The following is a 16,933-nucleotide window of genomic DNA, read 5'->3' as shown; positions in this document are numbered from 1 at the left end:
ATGCTGTGCAGACAGACTTCTCTGGAGACTCCAGGGGCACCAGCATCCTCAGCTGTGTGCTGCCCCCCCCCCCCCAGTAAAGATGCTGCGATGGTCCTAGACAGCTGCTCACGTAAGGTTCTCCACCTAATCCCACCTGCATAGCCCTCAGTATCCTGTCTGTTTAATTGGGGGGGGGGGGGCTCTGTGGTAGGGACACAGAAAACCCAGAAATTTCTCTGTGGAGGGCAGATTCTACCAGGAAGTTTCCACAAACCATTCTCCTTTGGAATTATTTAAAGAGGGATTGAACAAGCCAAGCATGGTGGAGCACACCTATAATCCCAGCTTCTCTGGAGGCTGGGGCAGGAGGATGGCAAGTCTGAGGCCAGCCTTGGCAATTTAGCAAGGCCCTGACAAAAAGGGGTAGGGATGTAGTTCTGTGGTAAAATATCCCTGAACACCCCCCTTCCCCAAATAGGGTAAAAGGAGGCCTGAGAATGAAAAGCTCTAAGGCTATAAGAACAGCAGCAAGGGACATCAATGTATATGGGGTGCAGGGCCTATGCCACTTGGATGATGGTGCCCAGTAGGCTAGGATGCGGGGACTCCCTCTAGCAGCAGGGCCTTCTCCATTCAGACGGGTCCCACTCACCAGCCACAGTGGACATCTGAGAACAGAAGAGCCCTGTGGACACATTTGTAGGGTGACTTTTATTGGAGCTTGTAAGGAATTCAGAAAAACTGCAACCACTTATCATTTCCAATGATCTCAATGATAACTGCTCAAAGTTATTAAAGTTTAATACAAAGGGTGCAGTGGGGCACTCCTATAATCTCAGCTACCTGGGAGGCTGAGGCAGGAGGATAGTGAGTTCAAAGTCAGCCTCAACAGCTGAGCAAGGCCCTAAGCAACTTAATAACACCCTGTCTCAAAATACAAAATAAAACTGGGCATAGTGGTACATACCTGTGATCCCAGCAGCTCAGAACAGGTAGGAGGATTACAAATTCAAAGCCAGCCTCAGAAACCTAGTGAGGCCCTAAGCAACTCAGTGAGACCCTGTCTCTAAATCAAAATGGCTGGGGATGTGGGATGGACTCGGTGGTTAAGTGCCCCTGGGTTCAATACCCACCACCACCACCACCAAAAATTAAAAAGGTCTAGAGATGTAACTCAGTGGTGAAGCACCCCTGGGTCCAATCCCTGGCAACAAAAGGTGTCATAAGAAGCCAACTGGGATGGAGCCCACCTGTAACGTCAGCTACTCAGGACTGAGGCAGGGTTGCAAGTGAGGCCAACCTCAACAGCTAAGCAAGGCCCTAAGTAACTCAGAACATCTCAAAAAGGACCGAGAATGTAACAGTGGTAAAGTGACTCCACGTTCAACCCCTGGTAACAAAAAGTCTCAATATGAAGCCAGCAGCGATGGAGCACACCTGTGATTCCAGCTACTCAGGAGGCTATGGCAGGAGGATTACAAGTGCGAGGCCAGCCTCAGCAACTAAATGAGGTCCTAAGTAACTTAGACTGTCTCAAAAAAAAAAAAAAAAAAAAAAAAAAGGATGGGATGTAACAGTGGTAAAGTGTCCCTGGGTTTAATCCCTGGTAATAAAAACAAAGTTTAATAAGAAGCTGGCTGTGGTGGAGCACACCTATAATCTCAGCTACTTGGGAGGCTGAGGCAGCAGGATTGCAAGTGCGAGGCCAGCCTCAGCAACTAAGCAAGGTCCTAAGCAACTTAGACCTTCTCAAAATAAAAAAGGACTGGGGATGTAACAAGTTGGAAGTTAGTCTAGACAATTTAGCTCAAGAAAGGCTGGGGGTGTAGCTCTGTTGGGAGAGCTCCCCTGAGCTCCAAGCCCTGTGCCACTCACGCAACAGGACAAGGGAGTGGGCAGAGGAGGACATTCTGCCACCCCACTTGGTACCCACACTCCAAGGTCCATGGTGATGGGGTCCCTGGCATACCCAAGCCCTAAATTCCCAATGAGCTGAGGTGCACCAGGAGCAGGAAGCCCAGGACCCCAAGGCGGGCCCGGTCACTTCCACAGCGCCCCCAGTGGCCTTTGTGCAGCATTGCGGATGGCGTCCTCAGAGAGCACACGGATCTCCTGGTGCACAGCCTCGATGCTCCTGGAAGCGTCGACTACCTGTTCCACAGGATGCAGAAGAGAAGACCGTCACCACCTCACTCTGCTCCAGGTGCACGTGGTGACTGGCGGGCCAGAGGCTGGAAGGGCCAGATTAGATCCCCAGCACAGTGTGGGGACCCCTGGGACCCTTCACCCCACTTCCCTCTGAACCCGAGCCTCACTGGCATCCACTCTGCTCTTAGGCAGGCCTGTGCTGTCCACATGCAGTGTGCATGGATGCGGGGGTGCCCACTGGGGCCTGTATCAGTGGGCAAGCTCCCAGCAGAGCCTGAGGGCGCCTCCTGCAGTTCCTAAGCTAGGGCAAGGACACTGCTCAGAACATGGGTGTTCTGAAGAAAAGGTGCGTCTGCTTCCTGCACTATCCCAGCACAGCCAAGGGGCACCTGCACAGGACGGCAGGAGGAGCATCAGGACCAAGGGCCAGCCCAGAGAAACTCATCTCCACCAGAAAGAAGGCCAGAGACAGAAGTGCCAGAGTCTCCCATCAGTCTGCTCTTGTGCTGAGGGGCTGGTGGGGGCCTCACATCTGTAGGGCTGACAGAGACCCTTGGCAGCAAATTCTTGAAAATACCAAAAGTGTACACGCTCACAGAACCTAAGGCTTTCATGAACATGGTTGTGCAGGATGGAGGATAGTTTCTCAGGTGGCACCTCCCAGTCCCTCTAGGATGAGGTTAGAGGGACCGGCATCTATTCTAAAAAGCAAGACAGACTACAGAACTCAGGATGCTCTGCTCAAGAGACCCAGAGGTGAACGCACTCGCGAGCACAGACAAAGCCAGGCCAGCAGCACCTCACCCTCACAGCTGCTGGCTGAGCCCCAGGCCTGCTCTGGAGGAGCTGGCCGCACAGGTGGTGCTGACCTACAGACTTCCCTGGCTGCCTGCCAAAGACTCAGTGACAAGTGTCCAGGAGAAGTGGAACTGGGGTCAGGGTGGGAGTACACAGTGGAGCAGGGGCTGCTGGGAGGGCAGAGGCGCATCCTGGCAGGGCAGGGAGGTGGGCTGACGCCTGGGATGGTGGGTCAGCAGGTGTGAGGGCTGGAGGAGCAGGACTGGAGAGAAGCAGGGCACGACACCGTCCTGAGCACAGGGAGATGGCTGAGCAGAGCCCCAGTGGCCCTGCAGAGGGGACAGTGTGAGGCCCTGGATCACATCTGTGCAGGAAGGCCAGTGTGACCATGGGTCAGCAAATGCATTCCATAAGCACAAGGAGTGAGACAGGCTGAGTACTGGGACGGTTTCGCTCCACCTTGACCATGACTCCTGAGTGCAAAGACAATAAACCCAGGTGCTGCTCCTGGGACGGCAGAGCAGAAGTAGTGTGAAGAACATGCAGGACTTCTGGTGCTACATGCACACCCATGTGGAGCAGGCTGGGCACAGGCCTACTGCCTCCTGGAACTCCTCCTCAGACTCAACTGGCCCCCGAGATGAGGCACCAGGCCTCTATCCCACAACTCATGGGGATCAGGGATGAGCATGAAGCTCAGTGGTAAAGCTGCCTGGCAAGCTGGAAACCCTGGTTCACTCCTGAGCATTCCACTAAACAAAACATCCTGCTGGCACCCAGCAGCCTGCACAGCTGCGGGTTTCCACAGGTGGGAAACTACAGCAGCCATGCCCTCTGCAGTCCTAGACACACCTTCCAGTTCAGAGTCGAGTCTCCCATGAGCTGCTGGAAGCTCTGCAGTGCCCGTTCCTGGAAAGCTCTGTCCTCGTAGCGCTCACGACCAAACTCTCCCCGCGTGGCAGCATCCGCCAGCCCCAGCTGAAGGAACAGGATCAGATCAGGCTGGGGAAGGCCAACGTCTGGCTGTTTGCACCAATCCAGGGAGAAGTTCTGCCAACAAAGAACGCATCCATCAGAAAAAGAATGTTTTGCTTCAAAAGTCATTAAAAGGGGGGAAAATGAGCCGGGCATGGTGGTACACACGCCTTAATCTCAGCAGCCCTGGAGCCTGAGGAAGGAGGATCACAAGTTCAAAGCTAGCCTCAGCAACTGAGTGAGGCCCTGTCTCAAAATAAAAAGGGCTAAAAGTGCTGGGGATGTGGCTCAGTGGTAAAGCATCCCTGGGTTTAATCCCTGTTACCAAAAAAAAAAAACAAAAAACAAAAAAACCCAAGAGCTACCATTTAGTAAGATACCAAAAGATAAGAATTCTTTCTTTCTTTCTTTTTTGGTTGTACTATGGATGGAACACAGGGGGGCACTCTATCACTAAGCCATACTCCTGCCTCCAAAATAAAAACCCTGAAACAGCTAATGCAAGGAAGGGATTTGGGAACCTAGACATCAACAAAATGTAGGTGGTCCCTCCCATGTGGACCCGCATGGGGGTTGGATCCTAAAACACAACCAAAAACACAAACTGATCAGATGCCGAGGACACTGGGATGGCTGCTAACATTTTTTTTTTTTTTTTCAGATGAGATTCTCTTTCTTAAAAGTCATTTTTTAGATGTATACTGAAACACAAAGGAATAACAGTGTCTGATGTAGCAGAGAGCAAAGGTCCCCGAGACCAGGGTGGTGGTAATGGTGGCACTAAAACTCCTCAATGAAAAGCAGGAAAAGGGAGCAGCACCGACTCCACAATCATAGATGCGTGGCAACAGCCCTGACCATAAGCTCAGGAGACCTGCTGCAAGCTCTGGTGGGAAAGCAAGGCCCTGGATGAAACACAGTGGGCCACCCTGAGAACACCACAAAAGGAATCACCACGTAAAACACGTGGTCACACCTTGAAAACAAGCTGCAGCAATACACGTGTGTTCTTCCTATCAATAACAACCAAATTACTCACCAGAGCAGTAAGAATCACAAACGAGTGCTTTCAGGCGTGCTAGCCATGTGGTGCCTTGAGCCAGGGCAGCTCCCATCCACACGCCTGGCATCCTGAGGCCAAGCAGCACTCACCTTCTTAGCACTTGTGAAGGCAACACCAGAAAACGCATATCTGTCCACAACGAGGGTGACACCCTGGCTCAGCTTCTCCTTCATGGATGGCCTGAAACACAGAGGGTGCTCCTGAGCCCTGGAACTGGTCCCCAGGCCTGAGTGGTCATGTTCAAATCATCCCGATTATGCAGCTCAGAAAACCCACAGGTACTGGCCCGCAGCACAGCACAGACACAGAGAGACGGAGAGCTGGTGCCACAAGGGCACTCCCAGCAAAACCTGCACACAGCAACAAAGGCTGACCCAGGCAGCAAGGGGCAGGCACACTCACCGTCTGCCAAAGAGAAACTGGGCAGAGAAAGCAAGGAATGGCTGAACAGTTGAATGCTGCCAGCAGGGACCCATCCACACTCCTGCCCACAGGCTGGGACTCCGAGGACAGGGTGCTCTCAACCCAACAGACAGAGGCCCACCATCATGCCCAAGTCTCAAGATCTCAGAAGGACATGGAGTCAGGAGGCCTGGCATTAGTAAGAAGCCCATCTGAAGCCAGGAGACTAGTGAGATGCACACAGACCTGTGCCCAGAGCACAACTCTCCCCCGTGTGCAGGGTCTGTGGCAGCCAGAGAGCAAGTTGCACAACCACATTAGTGTTTAAAAAGCACACTGCATGTGTATGTTGTCTACACATACATGTAAGTGGAAACGTCTCAAAGAGTGTGCCCCAATAAATTAACACTGAATTAATCTGCCACCGAGGTAAGAGGAACGTGAGGACCACACCCTCGAGGGAGTCTGTGCATGCCTACGGTGATGAGGTGCACTCAGGGAGGTGGCCCGTGGTTCACGTGAACACAAACTGTGAACACTGGTTGACACACACCAACACTGCCACCAACCCTCATGGATGAAACACCGTAACCGATAGATACATCACAGGGGAAACTGGGGAGGGGTATGTAGGAACTCTACTATATGATCAGTTTTTCTGTGTATCTAACACTGTCTTCTAAAAAATTAAGTCTAGGGCTGGGGCTGTAGCTCAGTGGCAGAGTGCTTGCCTAAGCACGTGTGAGGCGCTGGGTTCCATCTTCAGCACCACATAAAAAAATAAATAAAATATAGGTATGCTGCCCATCTACACCTACAAGAAAATTTCTTAAAAATTAAATCTATGGGGGTTTGTTAGGAGAAGGCAACGCAGGGATGTCCTGGGGAACTGTGCCACCTCTGCCCACAGGACTGCTGAGGGAAGATCCTCACACATGAAGATGACACCCAGGAGGGTGTGCAGGGCCACTCTGGGCGAGAACGTGTGCTCTGAGGAGCAGAGCCAGGCGGCCGAAGTGCACACCACTCACACGTGCTCCCAGCGATTCGCAGAGAAGAGCAGGTGCACCGAGTGGTCCTCCAGCTCACTTTTCTTCTCCAAATAGGAACTCAGAAGTTTGCCAATTTCGGTTGATCTCTCTAGGACAAAAAGAAAAAGACACAGATATCTGTGAGGTTAGTCCACTTAATTTAGAATATGTTAAATTTATGTTGAATTTCTCATCCTGGACTCAAGTCTAATTACTCAGTTTTACTTTACTAAATCTCTGGACAGGTTCAGATTGTCCCAGGAAGCCAAGGAGTTTCCCTGAGAAAAACAGTAATATGCAGAGGCCTTGAACAAAGTGACTCGGGAAGAAGAAAGGTTGTGACATCACAGAAGTGAGGCCTGAGGACTAGCTGGCTGAAGAGTGGAACCTGTTAAATATTCAAGAAATCCCCCCACACCATTTCCTAACCCGGTTTTACATGCTCTCTCTTGGTGGAATACTGGTGGTCATATTCCCATAAACCTTTTCAGAGCCAGTGCTTTCCTTTAATAACAATATTGGGCTGGGGGTATTGCTCAGTGGTAGAGGGTGCTTAACATACAGTGTCTTGGGTTCCATCCCGCATACCTAAAAAATTAAAAACAAAGACAAAACCCAAAAGTGAGAGTGAAGAGCAGATTGTGCCTGGCCCTGAGTCACTCCACCTTGTAAAGCAGCTGTTTGCCACAAGCTGCTCTGTCATGAGCACTGGTGCCAGAGTAGGTGACCCACACCTTGTCAGCACAAGTGAACAGCCACCCTCGGCCCAGCACCACCATAAAGCACAAGCTGGCAAAGGACCACCTGTGAACTTACTGATCAGAAGCACTTGGACGCATGGTCTATCCACCCCATAAAAACAAAAACAGGCCCTTGAAATCATCTAAAATACAAAGTGATCCTCTCACATGAAATGCACAAGAGGAGGAGCACTCCAAGACTGGTGGCCGCACACAACGGACCAGACCTCAGATCATCTGCGATTTCTGACCACCTTCCTACTCCAACTGGTCCCTGGCCTAGTGTTAGTTCTGGGCCTTCCAGCTCCGCACCCTGAACAAGTTCTTGTTCCTGAGCTTAGCTGACCACATATAGTGACTCTTTGCTTTGGTATCTGCTCTCTGACTTTGGTCGGCTCAGCCTCCTGAACCCCTGTGGTCACCTTGATTTTGAATTTAGCTTTCTGTATTTTATTTATATATTTTTATACAAATTGTGAGTTGCGAGTTGAGTTGTAGCGTTAGGAATCAAGGTTGGAATAAAGAACTTGTGATTGCCTGTCCTATGACCACCGTGCGACCCGAGGACCCAGTGCAGAGCAGCTGGTGAAAATGGTGCAGCCTTTGAACTTATGGTCATTCAATAAGTCCTGACACTGTGGAACGACACCAGCGTGCTCGTCTGCGTTAACAATGGGGTGGCTCCTGCAAGACAGTGAGGCTGGGGAAGTTCGCGGGGGATGCAGCAGCGACCGGATCGCAGCGGGAAGGGGAAGCGCGGCAGCTCCCCCTCAACCCACCCCACCCCGCGCAGCAGCTCCGCGCAGTCGCCCACCCGCCTCGCCGGCCCGCGCGCACCGGGGAAGCGCAGCAGCTCAGCGCGGTGGCCCGCGGCGCACAGCGCGGCCACCAGCTTGCGGCCCTGCGTGCTCTTGCCCGCGCGGTCCACACCCTCCAGCACAATCAGCGCCCCACGACGTCCCGCCATGTCGTCCAGCGCGCGCTCTGCGGAGCTCCCGCCAACCCCCGCGCCCGCATCCGCGGCGCACGCCAGGATTGGCTGGGACTGGGGAGGGGCGGGCTTGCGCGTGCGCCTCGGGCTGCACCGCCTCTTCCGGGCCTGGGTCGGCGCGGGGAGGACGCAGGCGCTGGCTGGGGTGGCTGGGCCTTCGCGTGCCAGGCGCCTCCGGGCTCGCTGGGCGGCGGCCGTGCGTCTGCGCGCGCGGCCGCGCGTGGTTCTGGAAGTCCTGCTGTTCCGGCCGGCGTGATCCGGGCTGGCCTCTTGGCAGTTCCAGAAACACGGCGGGTTAATAAAGCTCCCTACTCCCCCAGAGCTCGGGCCTGCGATGCCTTGGGAAAGAGCGGCTGGGGTGGCCCCCTGACCCCCGGGCGGACGGCCGAGTGGTGAGGGCTGTCGCCTGCCCGGGCATCTGGCGGCGCCGACTCTCAGCCGAGCTCCAGCTTGTTTCAGATGTCCCCGACCCTGGCGTCTGCGCCCGGTGGTCAGCAGCACCTCAGGTTCCTGGCTGCCCGGCCTCAGCTAGACCTCTGGAGCCCAGCTGCCGGCGGTCGGCAGGACTTCGCTCTGCAAACTGCCTAGCAGGGGCCGCGAAGTCGCAGCTTCTCCGTAGCTTGGGCTAGATCTTGGCGACTCCTACAAAACTTTGAGGGCATTTTTCTTGGGAGGCAGTCAGAAATGTGAGAAGCTTGAGGCTGTTCTCTAGTGAGCTCTTTTCCTTTTTTCCCCTCCTATAAAAAAATTTGTTCTGATTAGTTCTACCTGACAGTAGAATGCACTTTGCATCATACATATATGGAGTAAAACTTCTTATTCTTCTGGTTGTACAAGATGTAGAATCACACTGGTCGCGTAGTTACATGTGCACATAGGGTAATAATGTCCACTCCATTCTACTATCCTTCCTACCCGGTGTCCCTCCCCTCCCTTCACTCCTGATCCAAAGTAACTCTATTGCTTCCCTTCCAGGGCAGCAAGGATTACTCAGGGCTAGCAGGAGAGAGAGAGAGCTCGCCAGGGAGTAGCCTTTTATTGGGGAACAAGAAATTCAGGGGAGAATTCCATCCAATGAAGGTTGAAAGGGGGGCCGCACTCCAAGGTCAGGGTCAGTGATTGGGCCCCCGGGGTCAGTGGTCAGTCACACCCCCACACGGATGGGTTCTCTCAACAGGAGAGGGCCAGGAAAGCTCCGACACAGCCAGAGCGCCTCAGACCCTAAGCGGGAGTCACCCAGTCACGTGTGAGAATGGCTCCCGACAATCAACAGGGATATACTATGGAAAACAGACAATATAAATTCAAAATGTCACTGGCTTCTTCAGTTGATTAAGAACACGAAATGTTTAACAGCCAGGTCTGTCTTAGACAAATTTAAAAGCTATATTTTGTGGGCTTTTTTGTAGTTTCCCCAAGTCAGATATATACACACCCACAAAAATGGTGTGTGAGGAAAGCTGTCATACACAAGAAGTTGTATCCTGAATTCTTCAGGAAACAGTTGTTGAAACAGGAATTAACACGAAGTCAGCAACAGGTTAACAATTTTTTAAAATTGAGTCTTCAAATGCTGCATGGCACAAAGCTAAACTATAGAAAGTAATACTAGGTACAAAAAAAAAAAAAAAAAAAAAAGTTTCGTACACCTTTTAACAAGAATGCTTTTCCAAAGCAAGTCAAAACAACACAATCAGCAGACCAAGGAAGCTACAGCTAGAAATAAGAGCTACAACTTCTCGTATTCGTGCTAGAAAATCCTACTTTTCCAGAAGAGACTAAAATTTCAGGACAAAAAAGGGACATTTTAAACATTTCTTTCTCTACCCATTTTAAGTTCTGTTTCTTCCCCCACCCATCCAGTAATTCAGCATGATCCAGCATAAAGAGGGCTGCTTTTAGAATTGGCTATTTTATTTTTCTTTCTGTGGCAAGACTGGATATTTCAGGCTCCTTTGCATCCAAGCCCAGTGTCCCGCTGTGGTCAAAAAACTTGGCGTTAGACTTGGTGAATTCTTTGGCTTCCTGCTGCTGCAGGAAGTTCTCCCACTGATGAAGGTCAGTTTCAGTGTATATTTATCATCAAACCTTTTGAGACTGGAGGACAGTTGCCAAATATCATCAGGATCCATCCCAGTAGGATCCTTCCTATGAGCCACAAGAAAGATGCTCTTCTCCTTATATGAGGTATAAATGGTCAGAATCCCCATCATCACAAAATAGGATATGACACATAGAGCCAAAACTGGCTTAAACTCTGGAAAGGGGTGCATATGATCCCAAATCAAAACCACTATGGCAAAAAAACAGGAGATGGTACAGATGGTGAGGCAACCGTCAATTAGCCCAAAATTCTCCATATACTTGTACTTTTCCAAAAGTACCTTTTTGGCAGAATCACCCAAAGAATTTTTCACAGCTGATCCATCCCATTTGTTAATTTTTACAGGCTTATCATCAATTTTCCACTTATCTAACAAGCCGCTACGGCTGCCGCCTGTCCCACAGCTGGGGCCACCACCAGTTCTCCCGCCCTGTGCCGCCACCGCCACCAACTTGTCTCTGAACATTTTTTTTTTTTTTTTTGTATATTTGTTGATTGATTTTATTTCTTCTGAGAAGTTCCTTAGCCCGTTTATGGATTAGGTTATTTTATTTTATTTTGGTGTTAAGTGTTTGGAGTTCTTTCTTTTTGCCTACCTGGGGTAGAACCCATGGATAGGGGCATGCTGAGCACACACCACAGCCCCTGCTGAGGGAGAGACTCTGGGGAGCTTTCCCCGTGAATAGTAGGGGCATCCAGGGCACTGGCAAGCCGGGCAGCGGTTTCCAACTTCCTTGCTGCGTTGCTGCCTAGGACTGCCAGAGCCACTGTGTACATCTGTGGTTTCTTAACTCAACCCTGCCTTGATGGTTTGAGGCTGTGGAAGGATGTTGGTTGTGTATTCCCGATTTTTTGTTTCCTTCCTGGAGCTTCATTATGTGGCTTCCAAAGAAGGCACATTCTGCTCAGGCAGACTCTTTTAAAGAGAGAGAGAGAGAGAGAATTTTTAATATTCATTTTTTAGTTTTCGGCGGACACAACATCTTTATCTGTATGTGGTGCTGAGGATCGAACCCAGAGCTGCGCGCATGCCAGGGGAGCACGCTACTGCTTGAGCCACCTCCCCAGCCCTCAGCTGACTCTTCACAAGCATAGCCTGCCTGGGGCTGTGGGAGCTAGTGTCTTCTGACCACAGACACCTGACTGGTGAGTACAGGAATGTGCACAGAAGGATGTGGACAGGGTTTGGGGTGGTGGGTGGCCATTGGTGGGTGGGCATGCGGGGCCTATCAGGTTCTCTCTACTTTTGTTTGAGATTTTCCACTAGAAAGGGTAAAGGGACAGCAGCCCACTCGTACCAGTGCCCTTATCTCAGAGCGAGCAAGCCGCAGCTTCATCTCTTAGGAAGGATGGCAACATGCTCACCACCAACTACCTTCCTCCCTGTTATCCTGCTTCTGCAGATGGAATGGCTGAGGCTGAAGTTCATTTTCTCACAGCTCTGAACATGCAAGGTCTCAGAGCAAGACAGACGCCTGCTGAGAGCTGCCTGGTCACTGCATCCTCACTGGGCAGAGGGCAGCACCCTCTGGTGTCTCTTCCTCTTATTTAGGCACCAGCCCTATAGAGTGGCTCCCATCCTTGTGACCTTTGTTTCCACCTGAAAGTCCTATCTCCACAGTCACAATGGGGGTTAGGGCTTCAACAGAAGGACTTTGGAGGGACACTAATCTACTTCCCAAGTAGGACTGTTTCGGGCCTGTCTCTGCCAGCCGAACCCCACTTCCCAGCCAGCCCTCCTTGCCATTAGGACAGGTGTCCATGGAAAGAGCACGTGCAGCTGGTGTGCACCCCAGACCTCGGGTGGGCACCCTTCCTGCTCCCTCTCCCAGACACCTTGTCATGCAAAGGTGAGCCCTTTTGTGGGCAGACACTGCCAGAAGGAATTTGGGCCCTGAGTGGCCCCATGGAGCAGAGCTGGCCTCCTCCCCTGGGCTATTTACACGAGGATGCTACATAAAGAAGCCTAGTCTGTCTTTCCTAAGCTTGGGTTTCAGCTGGATTTCTTTGTTAGAATAGCTTGGGCTTCCCCAGTAATACTGGTTCTCAGTGGTGATTTTACCCCCAAGGGGGCATTTGGTGATGTTTAGGGACACTTTGTCATGACTTGAGGGGTGGGTGCTAAAAAATAAAATAAAAATAAAAGCACAAGATGACCCTCACAGCATAGTTATGGAGCCTCTTTTGGGGGGATACTGGGGATTATTTTTTATTTTGAGACAGAGTCTCACTGAGTTGCTGAGGCTGGCTTTGAACTTGCAATCATCCTGCCTCAGCCTCCCACGTTACTGGGATCACAGGTGTGTGCTTGATGAGTTAGGGAGCCTTAAAGGTCGATTGTGTGAAGGTGGAGACACTGTCTTAGAAGCATAGTAGAGGCACAGGGGTCTTCCCTCTGTCAGTCTCTAAGTCAGGATTGCAAGAGAGGTTGGCAGTGTCCTGTGTCAAAGAAGGAAGACAAGTTGAATCTGGAAGAAGTTATTTTCAATATATGTTATAAAAAGCACCAGGGATCAAACCCATAGCTTCAGGTCTGCTGAGCTGGCCCTCTACCACTGAGCTACATCCCAGTACTCAATATCTTTATTTATATTTTATATATATATATAATTTATATATATATATTTACCTATTTCATATATATATATATATATATATGTATTTTTTTTTAGATGAAATAGGTAAAGGGCATACAGAAGAAAATGTTGGAAAGGATATAAATAGCCAAACAATATGTAAGTAATACTTAGCCTCTCTTCACATTCACATTTAGGAATTATAATGAGAGGGGCTGGAGTTGTAGCTCAGTGGTAGAGCACTTGCCTAGCATTTGTGATGTGCTGAGTTTGAGCCTCAGAACCACACAAAAATGAATAAAATAAAGGTATTATTTCTATCTACAACCCAAAACAATTTTTTAATAAAAGAATTACAATGAAAACTTTGAAGTTTGTTGCTGCTACTTTTTCTTTTGTTCATTACAAGTTAGAGGTTTTTTTTTTTTCTTTTTAAGCCTGATGAAACCTGGAGTTGGTGAAAATACAAAAAGCACAGGTGGTGGGATGTCACCACCACCTCTCTGGTCCTCCCTGGTGGGAGCAGAGTCTAGGTACCCTTCCCTGGCAGGCGTGCAGTGTCCGTTGGCCTAAATATCCTCAGCTGTTGGAAGCGTCATATTTAGAAGGTGGTACAGTCTTTGAAGCAGCAATGCTGTTCTGATGTGAATCTTGAAGCCCTGATGAGCCCGTGTGGTAGGCAGGCGATGGCCTCTTCAGCCTTGTATGGTCACCAAGGTCTAATTCCCCCCTAGGTACTTGGTTGGGCCAGTGGAATATCATCAGATGAAGTCTTGCAGCCCCATCCTAGCCTCCTTTGGCCCTATTTCTGGAGTCCCCGAGCATCAGGGCAGGTGTCCTACTAGCTGGGACTGCTGGGCTGGAGAGGCCACAGGTAGGTGTTCTGGCCTGTGATGACTGCGAACACAGCCTTCCAGGCACTCAGAGAGTGAGATGTCAGTAGATGTACATCGAATAGAATCCCACAGTCGAGTCCTTATGGAATCCCTGCCTGAGAAGCTGTGGGACATGATACAGTGGTTCTCTTAAGGCATTAAATTTTTCAGTAGTCCATCATTCGGTTCTAGATAACTGGACTGAGGGATACATACAGCTATGGGTATAAGCTTGTTCATGGGTCATAATATATGTAAATGAGAAATTGGAAACAATGGAAGTAGTGTCTGTCACTAAGGAGTTTGCGGAGGGGTGTACACCAACACAGTGGAGTGTACCTGGTAAGCAGGCTGAAAGAGTGGTGAAGGGTGGCCACTGTTCATGGACAGTGTTCAGAACATGAGAAACAGAAGCTGAAATCCCAGTGACTGGAGAGGCTGAGGCAGGAGGATCACCAGTTCCAGGCCAGCCTGGGTAACTTAGTGAGACCCTGTCTCAAAATAAGAAATAAGTGGGCTAGGGCTGGGGCTCAGCGGTAGTGCACTTGCCTGGCATGTGTGAGGCACGGGGTTCGATTCTCAGCACTGCATATAAATAAATAAAAAAAGGTCTATCAACAACTAAAAAAATATTTTAAAAAATAAGAAATAAAAAAGCTGGGGGGGTGTAGCTTAGTGATAGAGCATCCCTGGGTTCAAGCCCCAGTTCTGGAGGGGAAAATAAAACAGACCTGAACTGATGACCTCACCAAACAAGATATTCAGATGCCAAATATACATAGGAAAACCTGTTCCACACCAAGGTCATTAAGGAATTGCAGACCAAAACAATGAGGTACTTCCCCACCTTCATTAGAATGGCCTGATCCAGAACTCTGACTACACTGGACACTGAGAACAAGGAGCAGCAGGAGCTCATTCATGGCTCCTGGGAATGAAAGATGGCAGGGCCCCTGTGGAAGACCACCGGGCAGTTCTGTACAGAACCAGTCTCACCAGGTGGCCAGTATTTACCCAAATGAGTTGAAAACTATGTCCACAGAAAAACCCGCACACAAAGGGTTATAGCATCTCTATTTACAATTGTCAAAATTTAAAGCAACCAAGAGGTCCTTCAATAGGAGAATCCATAAACTGTAGTAACTCATTCACTGGAATGTCTTTCAGATTAAAAAGCAATGAACTGGGCTGGGGCTGTAGCTCAGTGGTGGAGCGCTTATCTACCATGTGTGAGGCACTGGGTTTGATTCAGAACCATATATAATAAATACAGTCCACTGACAACTAAAAAAAAAATACTTAAAAAAAAGGAATGAACTATCCAATCACAAAAAGACATGGAGGAACCTTACGTGTGTATTGGTATGTGAAAGGAGTCATCTAATAAGACTGCACACTATATGATTCTGAAAAAGGCAAATTTTCCAGACATGGAGACAGTAAAATGAACCATGGATGCAAGGTGCTGAAGGGGAAAGGGAGCTGAGAGAGTGGGTGGAGCACAGGAGACTTAGGGCAGTGAAACTATTGTGTGAGTGTGGTGGGGATACTTGACATGCACCTGCCAAAACCCACAGACTATCTCACACCAAGAGTGAACCCGAAATGTAGACTATGGGATGTAGTTAATAATAATGTATCAGTATGACTTCATCCATTGTAACAAAGGTACCCTGAGAATGGAAAATATTTGTAATACAGGAAATTGTGGGGGAGGGGCCATGAAAACTACTTTCTGCTCAATTTTTAGGAAACTGAAAAAAAATAGTAGTGATAATAAATGAAGTGGTGGCATGCAGCTGTGTGTCTGCTTTCTTATTAGGTATTAGATGTGTCCAGATTGATGTACCCAAAATAACACCTGGGTCCATCACGATGACATTCCAGGCTGGCACTTCAGGGAGGCGGGAAGCTTTACCACTTCCTCTATGGTCTGACTGTTCATAATGAGCACAGAACTGGCAAGAATACATGCTTCTGGGCTGGGGATGTGGCTCAAGCGGTAGCGTGCTCGCCTGGCATGCGTGCGGCCTGGGTTCCATCGTCAGCACCACATACAAACAAAGATGCTGCTGTGTCCACCGAAAACTAAAAAATAAATATTAAAATTCTCTCTCTCTTAAAAAAAAAAAAAAAAAAGAATACATGCTTCTGTTTCCCAATAGTTGGGAAGGGGAAGAATTTACAGAAGGGAAGAAAGCCTTAAAAATGAACTTTATTTTGGTACTAGGGATTGACTCTGGGACACTTTACCACTGAGTGACAGTCCCAGTCCTTTTTGAGAGGGTCCTGCTAAATTGCTGAGGTTGGCTTTGAACTTGCTGTCCTCCTGCCTCAGCCTCTGGAGTCAATGGGTTTACAGGCATGAGCCACCATGGTTGGCAAAAATGAATTTTATTTAATTTTAGCAGTGCTACGGATGGAACCCAGGGTTTTACTCATGGTAGGCAAGTGCTTTACCACTGAGTGCCACCCGACCCCTTAAAAATGCTGCTGCTTTTGTGTGTGTGTGGGGGGTGCTGGGGATTGAAAAAAATACATTTTAAATAATGAAAGTTCTGATTCTTTAGTAGTTATGCTAGCTTTTACAACCAACGACCTTGAGTCTCAGGGGTCAAGGGTGACAGCCAGAGTGTAGGCCTTCTGCAACTCTCTTCATCTAGGGGAACTTGGAACCTCAGGATATCATCCACCTCTGACTCCCATGAAGTCACAGACTAGAGATGAAGCCAGATTTAAAATCAGGTAGTCAATGTAATTAAGTAAATCAGGTCTAATATCATATCGAGTGAAATCTAAAATGGAGGCCATGCTGATAATGATTCTGGGAAACGCAGGACAACTCATGGAAAGGCCCTAGGCCAAAGTCCACCCCAAAGAACTGTTAATGGAACCCAGGAAACAGCCCCCAACAGATTTGGAAATAGCCCATCCCAAGAAGTGATAATGAAGTCCTTCCTGCCCAGATTACTTGTTTGGCACCAGTGTCCCACCCCTCGGGCCTTCCAACCTACATTCCATCACCAAAACTATAAAAAGGGGAGACAACTGCACTTCCACGGATTCCACCTCTTGGGTCCCCTTCTTCCTCCCAGAGAAGTCTTTTCTGCTGTCCTTTAATAAACTTCTAATTTCTACTCTGACCTTGCTTCGGCGTGTGCTTTTCTGGTGTTATTCTTCAGCATTGGGGAAGCAAGGACTCGTCCCCGGCCAACAGTGGTAACAGAGGCAGGGCTGGCACTTCACCC

General features: G+C 49.4%; 1 protein-coding gene and 1 pseudogene across 2 annotated transcripts; both read right to left on the bottom strand.

The window, feature by feature from the left end:
- Positions 1–692: 692 nt before the first annotated feature.
- On the bottom strand, positions 693–8,116 carry Dtymk (deoxythymidylate kinase). 2 transcript variants are annotated; one of them, XM_076865974.1, is made up of 5 exons: positions 7,977–8,116; positions 6,400–6,508; positions 5,056–5,146; positions 3,781–3,978; positions 693–2,133 (listed from the first exon to the last, which is right to left on the bottom strand). In XM_076865974.1, the coding sequence occupies exons 1-5, from the start codon at positions 8,104–8,106 to the stop codon at positions 2,023–2,025; spliced, it is 639 nt and encodes a 212-aa protein (XP_076722089.1). In that variant the 5' UTR covers positions 8,107–8,116; the 3' UTR covers positions 693–2,022. The 2 variants fall into 2 exon arrangements, with proteins under 2 accessions (XP_076722089.1, XP_076722090.1); XM_076865975.1 differs by having other exon boundaries at positions 3,781–3,906.
- A 1,922-nt stretch (positions 8,117–10,038) lies between these two features.
- On the bottom strand, positions 10,039–10,700 carry LOC143407211 (signal peptidase complex subunit 2 pseudogene; annotated as a pseudogene).
- Positions 10,701–16,933: the final 6,233 nt, after the last annotated feature.

This window comes from Callospermophilus lateralis, chromosome 9, assembly GCF_048772815.1.
Source record: "Callospermophilus lateralis isolate mCalLat2 chromosome 9, mCalLat2.hap1, whole genome shotgun sequence".
NCBI lineage: Eukaryota > Metazoa > Chordata > Mammalia > Rodentia > Sciuridae > Callospermophilus > Callospermophilus lateralis.
The sequence above is the reverse complement of the archived record's forward strand: the minus strand, read 5'-3'. Positions and strand labels throughout refer to the sequence as shown.

Coding starts and splice junctions, on each gene's coding strand:
- Dtymk (XM_076865974.1), bottom strand. CDS start 8,106: ATGGCGGGACGTCGTGGGGCGCTGATTGTGCTGGAGGGTGTGGACCGC. Junction 5,147..6,399: donor GCGAATCGCTGGGAGCACGT/GTGAGTGGTGTG, acceptor TCTGTGTTTCAG/GCCATCCATGAAGGAGAAGC. Junction 3,979..5,055: donor CCTTCACAAGTGCTAAGAAG/GTGAGTGCTGCT, acceptor CTTTGTTGGCAG/AACTTCTCCCTGGATTGGTG.